Raw genomic sequence first — 14,999 nt, forward strand, 5'->3', positions numbered from 1 at the left:
CCAACATTTTTTGTATAAAAATTAAGGAATTGATTATTGTTAATTTAAATTTAAGACAAGAATAAAAAAAAATAATATTGGTCAGTTAATATTTTTAATAAAATATTATTCTATTTCATTTTGTGTTTTGGTGACCTTATAAAAAAGTTTTAAAATATTTAATTTAACTTTTATCCTTATTTTTGTTTGGATTTTATTCTTACATTAATTAAATTTCTAAAAGAAATATTATAATAATTTATTTTAAACCCTTCAACAAAAATCTACAGATATAACAGAATTAATATCACGTGCATGACGAATTATTACATTTATTAATTATACTATAATTATGTTTTCGCAACTAAAGCTAATTAATATTTTATGAAATATGAACATATTATGTTAACACAGAGTTTTAGGAATTAGTAATGTTAGGAAAATAAAAAAAATTTAAAATTATTTTATTTAATATTTATTAATTCTAATAATAATTAATAAATATTAAATAAAATAATTTTTAGTCGTTTTTGACTCATTTTTGTAAGTTACCAAATATTTTCGTTTAAAAATTAACAAATTCAAATGTCTCTCAAACGTTTGGATTTTTTTTTGGTGACTCAAACGTTTGGATTTAAACAGAAAGGAAATATTATAGAACCAAATCAAAATTCAAAATTAAGAACAAAGAAGAATTATTTAAGCATATTAATAAAGTATTAGTTTAATTAATGATAAGTAGCGTTGACCGTTGAGTATATGAGAAATGAACTTACCCTGACAAAGCAATCATGAAAGTGCATTCTAATCAAGGCAGGAGCAATTCCTTCGTTAAGGGAAATGGCTTTGTTCACAGCGCTTCTCACAATTGCCTCAGCATGTGGACATGTTCTTTTATAGAAACCCACAGTCAAAGATGCTGAAGTCAATGACGATGAAACTGAGAGAACCACTAATAGAACCAACAGCTTCTTAGAAAGCATTATTACATGCATGCGTTCAGCATTAACCATTATTACTGAGTATTTTAGTGTTTGATTGTTTATTAGTTGTAATGAAAGGAAGAAGGAATGAAGAGAGTGATTTTTAGTTTGTATGTATATGCTATTATGCTGTGCTCTACTACTGTGAATTGAATGTATATTTATAGGCTAAATCAAATTTATGGTTAGATTAGGTTTTACTTTCATGCAGCAAAAACGTGTATGTTTATAGCTGTATCCTGCAATAATAATAATAATAAATAGTATAAAGTTGAAGTTTTCTTTACCTTTGAACAATTCTGGCTCCTAAACTGTTTATACCGGCAATCTCTTTCTTATGTGTTTGGTTTAACTATCTGTTGTTTCTGCAAATGAACACTCTAACTTTTAATTTGTGGGAAGAAGTAGATTTTGTGATTTTTAAGTTGATAATATTAATTTTAAAATAAGTGATAGATCTTTTACATTTTCACTTCTTCTGTATGTTTTTCGCTTTTAATTTTAAATTTAATAAAACAAACGCTAAAGTATGTAAATATAATATAATATTAGTCTTAAACAAATTATTTGCGAAGATCAAAACCTAACTATTGGCTACTACAAGGCCGGTTGGAAATTGTGTTTTTCATTATTTGAATGCTTCGTGTTAAGGACCGACCTGATGGCAACCGTGTGTCCGTGTCAAGCAGTCACACTGACACTATTTCCTTTCCTTGTAAAAGGGAATCACATTGAATAAGTTTTAACTTTTAGGAAAGTTTTCAAATGCTCCAGTCACCTTTACTGGTTCTTCGATGATCCAGGTACGATAAGATAGTCGGTCTAAGGTTTGTCGTGTAGCATCAAAAGTAACCACAGGGGCATTAACGTGCGATCAGCGTGAAGTTAAAATCAAGCCAAGCTGCATCTAAGTCAGCTGGTTTACATGCTAGCACCGTTGGGCTCTATTAGAATTTGTTTTTGGTCAGGGGGTAATGGGCCTAACAAGAGGGAAGTTGTAGCAATCTGTGGTTGTGTATTATTGTAGAAGGTTTTGTTTAGTGCGGGCCTTTGTGTCCCTGTTAGTATTGTTGGAATAATGATGGGTTGGTGATGCAGAAAGTGTAGCCCGTTATAGAAATGAAGAACGGAGGGTTGGTGGGGCCAGGTTAATAGATATTTTGCAAAGAAATTCATAACGCTGTCGTTTTGAAAAACCCAAGTGCTCATTGTGACGGTGAGTAGCCACCCGTGCAGTGTTGGAGGCTGGCCTGAACCCCAATTCCTCTCTGTTGTCTCTGTGGCTTATCTAACACGGTTTTCCTGAAGCTGTGTCGCTGGTATGAGGTCGGCCGTCCTTGTCGCATGCAACCATTGTGGGGTCCTACAGATTGCTTACTTATGACGTGGGGATGCGTCGTATGTCAGTCGAGCTCGTGAGTAGCCGAAGGCGATCGAAGCTCGTCGCGGTAGGTTGTTAGAGTCCGAAGGTCAGGCACAGCGTTCGTGCGGTGGCTTACCCGGTAGTAGATTTTCACAAAACCAGCAACGGGTGCTTTGGGTGGTGGTAGGTTGTGTTCTGTTGTCCTCATATCTGACTCCTCATATCTGACAAAAATAATCAAAGGCCCATGCCTTTTAGTGCACAAAAAAACCAACTCCATACTACGGCTCCACTAGCGCGCTGAGTTAATAGCTGCGGCTCAATAATTTCACAACACACCACATCTGTCTTCAATGTCAATAAACTCCTGTAGCTTTTCATGTGACGTTTTCAATAGGTTTTGGGAACAGCTTGCACCCTTCTTCTATGATTCTACACCATAATAATTATAATAAATCTGCACTCTTAACATTTTTAATTATATATCTCAACGGTACTGCACCCTGGATCATCGAAGAACCAGTAAAGGTGACTGGAGCATTTGAAAACTTTCCTAACTTTTAAGTACCTCTTGCATTGTTTAATAATATCTTTATCTCTCTAACTTTTCACAATATTAGTCATTGTTACATTTTTACCTATACAAATTCATAATATTGACAAATTTACTAATAAATAGACAAAATTAATTACGTACTTATGAAAGATTATCTCTGTATAATAAATACTAATTTTATTCATGAGCTGATATATCAGTATTTTAAATTTTCATAATTTATTATGTTTTAAAATATTATATTGTGTAGGTTTGCACTACAAGTATGCAATTTGTCACGGCTTTGAACACATTTTAATGCTACTGTGTCGGCACTCGTACTTACTCAATCTCTTGAGATAAAACCAAGTCAGTCTAACACTCAATATTTAGCAAAAAAGCTAAGAACACAAGAGAAAGAAAGTTTTGGTAGAAAAAATATTTTATTACTCAAGTGTTTGTTACAAATGACTCACACACCCAAACTCTAACTCTCACCCCTATTTATAGTCATCCATCTCTTCAATGGATGGTTAGGATTAAATCGAATCAGCAATCTAGATTGATCATCTAGAACATTCACTATAAATATCTATCCTACCACATTTCTCCAGATATTTCTAGATTATTTCATACTATAAATATCTATCCTATTCATACTTCTATATACATCCACACTCTTCTAGATTACTTTATGACCTTCCAAAGTCTTCTAAAACCTTCTAGGGTATTCTGCGACTTTCTAGGACATTCTAGAATGTTCCCAAACCAATTAGAGCATTCTCAAACACTACAAAAACTATACAAACACCTTTAAATCTAACCTTCTTAAATTTACCGTGACATTCTCCTCCACCTAATGCACAGATGTCCTCGTCGTGTTTTGTTCATAATAGCGCTCTAGGTATTATTGGAATTGCCACATCTTCACGAGCTTTCCAACTAGCTTTAATTATTGGGAGTCCTTTCCACTTGATCAAGTATTGAATACTTGGTGATACTCCTCTTCATCGCACGACACGATTAGCTAAGATCTCTTCAATTTCTTTATCAAAGGATCTAATCACCACAGGCGGAGCATGACTCAAGTCACCTCTACTCGGTTCATCTTGATCTTCATGATGTGGTTTAAGCATACTCACATGAGAGACCGGATAAATCTTCATAGAGGGAGAGAGTTGTACTTTGTAAGCAACCTCCCCACCAACACATCCAATGATCTCAAATGACCCTTCATATTTGCAAATTAAGCCCTTATTAACCTTAAGAAAGGCTTTGAATTGTTGTAGAAGAAGTTTAATCATTACCTTATCTCCCATTTGATAGCTTGCATGCCTCCTCTTCTTATCTGTCCATTTTTTTATTCTCTTTGCAGCTTTATCAAAGTAAGAACGAGTGACATCTGTTTGCTCTTTCCATGACTTAATCATATGATAAGCTCCAGGGCTCTTCCCTGGATAAAAGGAAGAAAGAGAGTGTGGTATAAGCGGCTGTTGTCCAGTTACAATCTCGAATGGATTCTTCTCTGTGGACTCGCTCCTTTACCACTACAAGAATTTGATGAATTAGCGATGAATTTTTGCGAGAAATGTATTTTGTCACTAATATGTCACTAACTTGCGAGGAATTAGTGACGCACTAACGAAAAAATTAATGAGCGGTCACAAAATATCCGAACTTGAGTAAATCGACTGATTAACGAGAGATTCACGAGTAAGTTTTTTTCTTGCAAATTGACTTTTGTAGCTAAAAAAAGAGCGAGAAAAATTTTTCTCACTAATTTGTCACAAATTAATTAGCGAGTGACAATGTTCTAGCAAATCAGTTACTTAGGGGTTCAATCGAATAAAAGTAAAGTAGTGAGGGATATTATTGTCACTATGTCGTCGCAAATGTTTGATATACAATTAACGAGAAACAATTCACACACTAGTTCGTCGCTAAATAAACTTTGTGCAAAAAGGCTAATTAGCGAGGAACAATGTTACTAGCTAATCCGTCACAAAGACTTGAAATGCATTTTGCGATGGACAATTTTCTAGCTAATTTGTCACCAAAGCTTTTGTTTTTAGCGAGCAATTAGTTTCTCGCTAATTTATCGCATAATACTGTAAAATTTAAAATTAGGGTAGCAACAGAAAACAGTCGTCACTAACTCGTCGCAACGGATAAATCATTCAGCTAGGGAAGTGTTCCTTGCTAATTAGTCGCTAAAGTCAAAATACGGATATTGAGCGCCTAGGACCTAAGTAGCGAGAAATTTGCGACCGTTTAACAACTGACACACTTCGTTCGCTGATTTCAAGTCGCTGATTAGCGGGCGAAATACATTTGTCGCTAAGTTGTCGCAAGTTTAATTTAGCGAGCGATTTGCCAACTGCAATCTTGTCGCAAAGCAAAAGCTATATTCTACCTATTTTATAGCAAATTACTCGCTAATTTTGTTAGAATCCGTTGCAAAGTTATAACAAATCCAAAACTAACTGAGAAAATGTTAGAAGTAACTGTTCACAATTGAGTCACTAATCAAAAGCTTATTTAGTGAGGAATTAGCGACCGCTTAACAATTGATAGATTTTCCTCACTTATTTTATGTTACTACTAATTTGTGAGAAAACACGTTAGTCGTCCTTCTTCTGTCCTTATTTCATATTACTACTAATCTCTAACATCTATATAAATCCATGGAGAATTTATGAAAAGTTTGAAGCAAATTTGCTAAACACTCTAATGTAATTTGTCACAATTTTGTCACTAATCTAAAGTTATTATAGAAGAGCTATTATATTAAAAAAATGTTATAAAAGATTTCTTAAAATTTAAATTTTTTTCAAAAAACTCAAAATAAAAATTTGAAAAGAAAACAAAAAAATTAGCAACTCAACAAACAAAACAAGTTATACTAATTTAAAAAAAAATATTTAATTCTAAACATTGAAAACGCGTGTGTTTTCCATTTGAGAGTGTTTAAAACCAATCCAAACTGAGAAATCGAACCAACAAAACTCCAAAAAATATTCTTTTCCTGACTAAACCTAACCCTAACGCATCACTAACATACACACAATGCCGCACTCCCAAATGACACACATCACCCTCTTGGCTCTCTCACAATCGTTCCCTCACTCACTCACTCACAATCGTTTCCTCACTCAGAGTGCTGCATACACATAGCGCCACTGTCGTCGCAAGCAGCGCTGCTGCCACGCACAGAGAGCGACTGAGCAAGCCCTTCTTCCTGCACCTTCTGCCTCCGACAAGCGAATTGCCATCATGCTCTAGTCATCTGGGCCTTCGTCTCTGGTTTTTGGTTTGCTGTCGTTGAAGCCATGCTGTTCGTGTGACCCTTCATCTACGTTGTTGAAGCTGTGACGTCCTTCCAGTGTTTCGTCCTCGTAGCCACTGACGTACTATCGTATCTCCGTTTCCAGCCCCATCATCTCCATCATCTCACCATCTAGTGTGTTCCATCGTCCTCCTCGTAAAAATACAAGCCTAATACTTGCTTACTATTTAACAGGTTATTTAACAATTTGTCACTAGTTAATGAATTGTTGCATACACGAGATAAGATTCAAATGTCGAATACTTGCTTATTATTTATTTATATGATATATATTGTTCTATAAATTATATTTTAAATAAATTTTATTAGATACAAAATATCCAATAATATATATTTAAATTTAACTAATTTGTAAGATTTTAGTTATAGAAACATAGATTATAAAATATAAAAATATTCTTAAATTAAAAGAGTAATACAAATTATTTTAGTTTTTTATTTTAATATAAGATTATTGACATTTACATAAATATTTTCGTGTTTATGAAAAAACTCTTATATAGGAGTTTTGTCCAATCCTTCTGATTAGAGCTTACAAAATGCCTCAAGTAACACCCGAGTAAGGCATTCACTCCCTCAGTCTATCCATCGATTTGAGGATGGAAGCTTGTCGAGAAATGAAGCTTCGACCCAAGGAGTTTGAACAACTCTTTTCATAGTCGTCCTGTAAAGAGCGGATCTCAATCACTAATGATACTCTTAGGTGATCCATAATACTTTACAACATTCTTGAAGAATAGTCGTGCTGCATCCTCTGCAGTGCAGTCAGTAGGGGCAGGTATAAAGGTAGAATACTTCAAAAATCGATCCATTATCACAAGAATAGATTTAAACCCCTCGGACTTTGGTAAGGCAGAGATGAAATCTAAAGACACACTTTCTCACAGTCGCTCTGGGGGCAATAAAGGTTCCAACAATCTACTTGGTATCTTGTTTTCAATCTTATCTTGTTGACACACAAGACAAGTCTTCACATAACTCTCCACTTCATCCCTCATTTGAGGCCAATAATAGGAAGATTCAATAAGTTCCAAGGTCCTTCGTTGGCCTTGATGACCAGCCCATTTGGTGTCGTGGCATTCCTTCACTAGCTTTTTCCTCAGATTTTTCCATTTAGAGACGTATAGTCTTCTCTCCTTGGTGTAGAGAAGGTTGTCTTCTAGCCAAAATTGTTTAGTCTTACCTTCTCTATCCAATTCTACTAATTTCTTGGCTAATGGATCATGATGCAACCCTTTCTTGATGGTATGCAAAATATCTCCTTCAACCATGGAAATGGCTGCCAACTCAACCTTGCGGCTCAGCGCATCTGCTACCACATTAGTCTTGTCAGGCTTATATTCAAATTCGAAGTCAAGCTCAACTAAGAAATCTTGCACTTAGCTTGTTTGGGGCTTAACTTCTTTTGAGTTTGGAAGTAGCTTGTAGCCACATTCTCTGTTTTGACGATAAAGTATGAACCAAGAAAGTAATGACGCCAAGTTTTCAGACAATGCACCACCACGATCATCTCCTTCTCTTGGACAGTATATCGCCTCTCTATATCATTCAACTTGTGACTCTCAAAGGCAATAGGATGTCCTTCTTGTATCAGAACCCCTCCAATAGTGTAGTTAGAAGCACCAGTGTGAACTTCAAACACCTTTGAGTAGTCAGGCAGTGCTAGTACTGATCCTTCTGTGATAGCAACCTTCAACTCATCAAAGGCCTTTTGACACTCCTTTGATCATTCCCAAGAGTGATTCTTCTTGAGAAAATCAGTTAATGATGCAGCCTTGGCGGAGTATCTCTTGATGAACCTCCGATAGTAATTAGCCAATCCAAGGAATGACCTCAATTCAAATACCTTGTTTGGCGGCTCCCACTCTTTGATAGCCTTCACCTTTTCTTGATCCATGCAAAGACTTTTATCTTTAATGATGTGTCCCAAGAAGTGGACTTCATCCCTTGCAAAGGAACACTTTTCCTTCTTTAAATATAGGTTATTCTCTCGTAAGATCTTGAACACGGTTCGTAAGTATTCTACATGTTCCTCCAAGGTATTGCTATAGACAACAATGTCATCCAAGTAGACCACTACAAATTGATCAAGATAAGGACGAAAGATCTCATTCATCAAGGTATAAAAGGTCGCAGGAGCATTGGTTAAGCCAAAAGGCATCACCAACTACTCATACGATCCATACCTCATGACACACATGGTCTTAGCCTCATCACCGGTAATCCTCACTTGGTGATATTCAGATCTCAAATTCATCTTTGAGAACCACTTAGATCTACCAAGTTGGTCAAATAAATCAGATATCAGAGGAATAACATACTTGTTCTTGATGGTTACCTTGTTAAGAGCTCGATAGTCGATGCATAGTCTCAACGAACCATCATGCTTCTTTTGGAACAAGACTAGTATGCCATAAGGTGTCTTTGATGGACGGATGAATCCAACATCTAGCAAATCTTTGAGTTGCTTCTTCAACTCCTCAAGTTTTGGCGGTGCCATCCTATAAGGTGCTGAGGCAGGTGGCTTTATTTCTGACTCCAATTCAATCTTGTGGTCCACCTTCTTTCTAGGTGGTAGTTATTTTGGCAACTCAGGAGGCATCATATCCTTATTTTTTTCAAGGACTTCTTTGATTACGGGAGGAACGTCTTCTCTTTTAGATGTTGACTCCTCTTGTAATAGAGCCAAATATGTAATCTCTCATTTCTTGAACCCTTTCTTGAGTTGCATAGCAGAAAGTATCAGTAGTCCTTCGACTTTAGAGACTGTAAGGACCATGCATGGAGACCCTTTCTCCATGACGCATACTATGTCGTAGTATGACAAAGGTATTATATTTACCTTCCTTTACAAAATTAGCCCAATGACTATTTTGATATCGTTCATGGGTGCTATTGAGAAATCCACAAGGCCCTTCCAAGAATCAAGAGTCATCTCAACCTCTTTTGCTACTCCCTTAAGGGGTTCACCCTTGGTATTCACGGGTTTGAACCAGCCATTCTTTTCGGTGATTTTTAACCCAGGCCTATTTGCTTCATCAGGTGTGTTGAAGTTGTGTGTAGCACCAGTATCGATCATAGCTATGATGGTTTTTTCATTAACAAAGGCTTTTACATACATCAAGCCTTTCTTTTCTGTAGTGATTGCCTCTTTGTCCTTCACAGCATTCATGAGTTGGACAAATCTAACACATTCAGTTACATGCGATTGAGTCTCTCGTTCCTCGGTGATAGATGGCAGAGTCCCTAGCTTGGGACAGTCCTTCATTTAGTGTGGTCCCTTGCAGACAAAACATCCTCCTTTGGGTGCAAAAACCTTCTTCTTTTTCTCGTACTCTTTCTTTGAAGATTATTTTCCTTCCTTCTTGGTTGAGAAACTCTTCCCTTTATCTCCCCCCACCTTTAGAACTAGGCTTGGAGGAAGACTTGAGTTTAAAGTCTCCCCGATGATACTCAGTGAGTGATTCTGCTACCACGATGGCCTCGTCGACATTCTTAACATTTCTTCTTTGTAGTTCTTGCTTTACCTAAGGTTGGAGCCCATCAATAAAGAATAACAATGCTTCCTGTGATGCTAAGTTGGGGATTTGAAGCGTGAGAGTAGTGAACTTTTTTACGTAGTCGCTAATCGTACTCTTGTGCTTCAACTCCCTCAACCTCTTCTAGGTTTCATAAACCACGTTCTCAGGAAAGAATTGTCTTTTTAACTCCATTTTGAAATCTTTTCATGTGGCTATTTTGCAAGTACCCTTCTTCATATCTATGCATTTTCTCCTCCACCACAAAGTAGCATTATCAGAAAGGTAGAGAGCTGCAGTGCGTACCTTTATTGCTTCTTCAACCACCTCTTGGCCTTCAAAGTACCTCTCTATTTGTCATAGGAAGTTCTTCACCTCTTGAGCGTCCCTTATAATGGTTGGTCGAGATTTTGCCTCATCGAACCAAACTCGAACTTCCTCAAATAGCTTCAAGGAATTCTTAAACTTCTCTTCGATTTGGAGCATGTTTTCTTTGAAAGCATCTAGTTCTCCTAACACGTGAGTCTCGAGAGTCTCCTTGTCATGTTCTATCTTTTGGAATTGCTCATTCATAGAGGATAGAACATTCTCCAATATAAAACTCTCTTCTAAGAAGTTAGAGTCCTTACCTCTAGGCTCACTTGAAGAACGGGCCTTCTTGTCTCTCCATTGAGAAGGAATAGCATCCCTTCCCTTTTGAGACTCAACATGCTCCATGTTTACACTAGAAGTCATATCTACAAACCACTTGTGCTCCCTCTCAAACCTTGCTCTAATGCCAAATTGTCATCGGCCTTAGACACACTCCAACGCTACCGTACCGACACTCGGACTTATTCAACCTCTTGAGTTAAGACCAAGTCAGCCTAACCTTTAGTATTTAGTAAGAAAGCTAAGAACAGAAGAGAAATAAAGGTTTGGTGGAAAGAATACTTTATTATTCAAGTGTTTGTTACAAATGACTCACACACACCCCAAATTCTAACTCTCACCCCTATTTATAGCCATCCACCTCCTCAATAGATAGTTAGGATTAAATATGATCAACAGTCTAAATTGATCATCTAGAACATTCACTACAAATATCTATCCTATCATATTTTTCTAAATATTTTTAAATTATTTCATACTATTATTCATATTTCTATATACATCCACACTCTTTTAGATTACTCTATGATTTTCTAGAGTCTTCTAGAACTTTCTAAAGTATTTTGAGATCTTTTAAGACATTTTAGAACGTTTTAAAAATCATCTAAAATATTCTTAAATACTCTAAAAAAACTATACAAACATCATTAAATTTAATCTTTTAAAATTTACTGTGGCATTGGATATATTTAATCAGGACTTCTTATGGAGTTTGCCACCATCCAACTTGTGAATAAGTGATCTCCAGGATTTTTGGAAGCCTAGAAAGGCCCATACCTTCCAACCAAGCAAACCATGCATTGAAACTAAGTGCATGTTTGGGCGCCATTATTTTGTTAAAAAAAGATCATTTTTCAATGAAAAAAGATCTTTTTTTATTTTTTAACGTGTTTGGCAAATTTCTAGTAGTAAAAGTAAAAGCACTAGTAAAATAAAAAAAAGATCTTTTTTGAGAAGCTGTAATTTACATCTTTACATCTTTTTTTAAAAGATCTTTTTTTCTTAAAAAAAGATATTTTTCGTGTAATAAATGAACAAAAAAGCACTTTTATATTGTTATACCCAAACATAATTGATAGATAAAAAGACCTTTTTACATGAGATATCCAAACATAAAATTACTTTTACTTCTCTATAAGATCTTTTAAAAAAAGATAACTCGAAAAAAGATCTTTTTTCAAAAGCTCACCCAAACAAGCCCTAACACTTAATGGTACTTACTCCCATACATATTTCAAGTGGCCAAATTATCATTTTTTTTTTAAGTGAGGAAACGCAAAATACATCCTTATAAACCAACTACTACTTAGGTCCGTTTGGAAAACTCTAAAAGCTATTTTTTTTTTCTTTTTTTTTTTTAGTTTTTAACTTATAAAAAGTTATATTAATAGTGTTTGGTATAATTTTTTAGATAAACTTTTAATTTTTTAAAAAGTTATTTAAGAGTTTTTTAAAAATTTAAAAAATGTGACTTCTCCTATTTTCAAAAGCTATTTTATCACTCTTATTTAATGCACAACTTTAAAACAAAGATTTCCTCAGGAGAGAGCCGTTTACCTTCGAAAATGAAGAGGTTCTACGCAAGCCATAGTTTCCATAAGGTGAAAGCAAAACTAATAATTTGTGTTTTACTATTTGCAGGGATTGAGTTTTTCCAAAATTTCTTTAACCCACACCCATGGTGGAACTTTGGAGTTGACAGTCGAAATGAAATGAGTTCCCAACTTGGCTCAAGTTGCCCCTGAGACCGAACATTCAAAGCAGCAGTGGCGAAGTGTTTCCAGAGCTTGATGGCATCGAGGACAATAGCTGGGATCTGTGCTATCTGAGAATGGAACCTTTCCATGGTTGAGTTTCTAAACAATGAGTGATTTTCTGTATTTTATATACAGTTTTAATCTTTGTGAATGCCCACCATACTTAACACGGCTAGTACACAACGCACTCTACTTTTCACTTCACTGAAAAAAAAATTCTTTTGAAAAGGGCTACCTATCCTGAAATATCTGTTTTTCCATCAGCATTGCAACATTAGAGGGGAGTAGATAGTATCATCATATATGAAACTAGAACTTCATTACATTGATAAACTTAATAACATACAATTACAAGGTAACAACATACAGCAAATATGTACGAGGTTGTTCCCATAAGCATTTTATATACAGTAGTTTACAGAGTTCAGTGGTTTTCTAAATTTATCTACTTAACCAAAGGTTTTCTCGGTGCTATAATACATGTAAAGAAACCCATCCTCGTCCCTGAATGATTGATAAACAGAGTCCACAAGAGTAGCTGCACAATAATAATAAAACAGTGAGAATTTAAGCACAATAACGAAATGGCAGAAGAAAGAAAGAAAATAGCATGGCTATATATAGTGTACATCAGTACAAGCTTACCAGTTTGAGGTAATGTATTCTTGACAAACACAAAGAGAGCTTTTCCAGGGGGCATACGAAGCCTAGAACTCAGAATATGAATGAAATGACCGACTGACAGGTCACGGGGAACAAGGTATCTAACAGAAAACAAGATGAGAGAAAGTATTAGAGAGATGGATCACTGAGTAGTTATTTTATTAAACAAATGGTAATGGCGATTGCCATGCAGATGTAAACCAACTCTACTTGTAGTATGGACTGAAATCATACAATTCAATCTTACTCATGTATGCTAAAGTACTATATGAAAGAACCAAATGTAAGAAGTAAAGTACATATCTAACAAGAGTTAACTTTACAGAAAAGAATTGGGTTGATTCAGGTCCTAAATTTTAGTCTTTACCAGCAGTATCCAGATTCTATTGCCAGAAACATCCAACTAATTTGGCTCAACGAACTACGACAGCCTCTCCCAATATGGTTATTATATATTCCCAAGGCTCGAGCTTAGACCACTACACTAGGTCACCACAATGTTGGGTCAAGTCCTAAATTCTAAAAACTTTCATTAAGTGATTGTTTGACAAAAAGTAGTTTTAAAAACTGCATCTTTTTTATTGCTTTTTGAATCTTATTTATTCGAAGTTTTGAGACAAAGCTTGGTGGTTGTTATTGTTGAAAAGCAATTATATGTGATGAAAGCCCGTTATTATACAAGAAAGTGTTTTACAAATATGTCACTGTGTCACTACATAACTTCTATATATGCAGCATTCAAGTTTTTTTTAACTAAGTATACGGCATTCCAAGTTAAAATCAGTTATTATTCGTGTCGTTAGAACATGCATCAAATGTGCTCCAAGTAACATGGAAAATTTTAAGAAAACAACAAAGGTTGGTCGTTGCAAGTTGATCTTACTTTTTCTTCTCCAACTGAGGCAGGTCGCATTTCGCATATCTCTCCACAATCACCTGAATAAGAACAGCATGAAGAATTCTCTTAATTAGGCATAACATAGTCTTTCTTTGAGAAATTATTGGGTGCTCTAGCACCATATTTGATGCATGTTTCATGCTCCAGGAGTCTTTACAACCATTCATTGATTATTTTATATTTCACTTGTAATAATTAAACATAAAACTATTTTATATATCCTTTTTCCCTTCTTTTTTTTCCCCTTTTTTCCAGCACTATAGCTCTATTTCTATAATAAACAGAGCTCAACGCTGATTATAATTCAGAAAGCATGTACACCAGATCTATATAAAGATCCATCATGAAACAAAGTAAATGATAGAAAGATTAGGTTTTGGCATAAAGGATGAATTAAAAAAAAAACCAACATAAATAAAGCGGGAGACTAAAAATATTTGTTCCTTTTGTTGTAATCTTAATTCAAAGAAGAGCGTGAGTAGAAGGGGCCTTACGGGAACTCGATCGGGGTATTTGGCTATAATATCTCGCGATTCTTCAAGCCTTTGCACTGCCCAACACGGAATCGAACCACAGATTCACACAAATCAATACCCGAAAACAATAATAATAGCGCATAAATAAAAGTGAAAATTAAATTAGCTAAAGAAACAACCAAGAATTACACACACCGAAGGTAAATTCATCCTTGAAACTGGAGCTTCCTCCCATTGTTAGGTTGCGTGCTGAGTTTGTTGGAGAGGTAAAGACGAAACAAGTCAGCTTCTGGACTCGGAGCTACTACAACTTATAGATTTCGCTCAATTAGTTATACTATAATAAATCAAATATTCGTTTTTTAAACAACTTGCGGGGATAGCTCAGTTGGGAGAGCGTCAGACTGAAGATCTGAAGGTCGCGTGTTCGATCCACGCTCACCGCATTTTTTGGAGTTTTTTAATTGATGGATTTTTTCTTCTAGGACCTTCTTTGGTGGAGTTTTTTAATTGATGATTTTTTTATGGGCTTAAATGATGATATTTTTATGCCATGCCCAATAATCACCAGTATCGGGCCTTTATTTTCGTGGAGTTTTTTAATTGATGGTTTTTTTTAGAATGGAGTTCTTTAATTAGATTTTTCTTTTGTACGGAATGAGTTAGACGGTCTCCAACTCTACACATTATAATAGTATAAAAAAATAACTCTAAAGAATGATTAAAGAGATTTAATTATTCAAAAAGATTTTTAATGTTAAAATTATTAAAAAATATTAATTTTTGTAATATTTAAAAAAAAAGACCAATTTTTTTTAAAAAAAGATAAA

General features: G+C 35.1%; 2 protein-coding genes and 1 non-coding gene across 3 annotated transcripts in view; 1 reads left to right on the forward strand and 2 right to left on the reverse strand.

Moving 5' to 3' along the window:
- The window catches only part of LOC107615282 (peroxidase 5-like), a 2,649-nt gene extending 1,200 nt beyond the window's left edge, over positions 1-1,449 (reverse strand). Inside the window, exon 1 of the mRNA XM_016317372.2 lies at positions 756-1,449. Coding sequence (XP_016172858.1) covers positions 756-992 — 237 coding nt within the window. The 5' untranslated portion in view covers positions 993-1,449. The remainder of the gene's footprint in view (positions 1-755) is intronic.
- Positions 12,430-14,505, reverse strand: LOC107619328 (autophagy-related protein 8i). The gene is made up of 5 exons (XM_016321582.2): positions 14,365-14,505; positions 14,188-14,243; positions 13,679-13,731; positions 12,778-12,896; positions 12,430-12,670 (listed from the first exon to the last, which is right to left on the reverse strand). Exons 1-5 carry the CDS (start codon positions 14,402-14,404, stop codon positions 12,582-12,584), a joined length of 357 nt encoding a protein of 118 aa, XP_016177068.1. The 5' UTR covers positions 14,405-14,505; the 3' UTR covers positions 12,430-12,581.
- TRNAF-GAA lies at positions 14,543-14,615 on the forward strand. The gene has a single exon. It is a non-coding gene; the product is annotated as a tRNA-Phe (tRNA).

Source organism: Arachis ipaensis, chromosome B09 (assembly GCF_000816755.2).
Source record: "Arachis ipaensis cultivar K30076 chromosome B09, Araip1.1, whole genome shotgun sequence".
Lineage (NCBI taxonomy): Eukaryota > Viridiplantae > Streptophyta > Magnoliopsida > Fabales > Fabaceae > Arachis > Arachis ipaensis.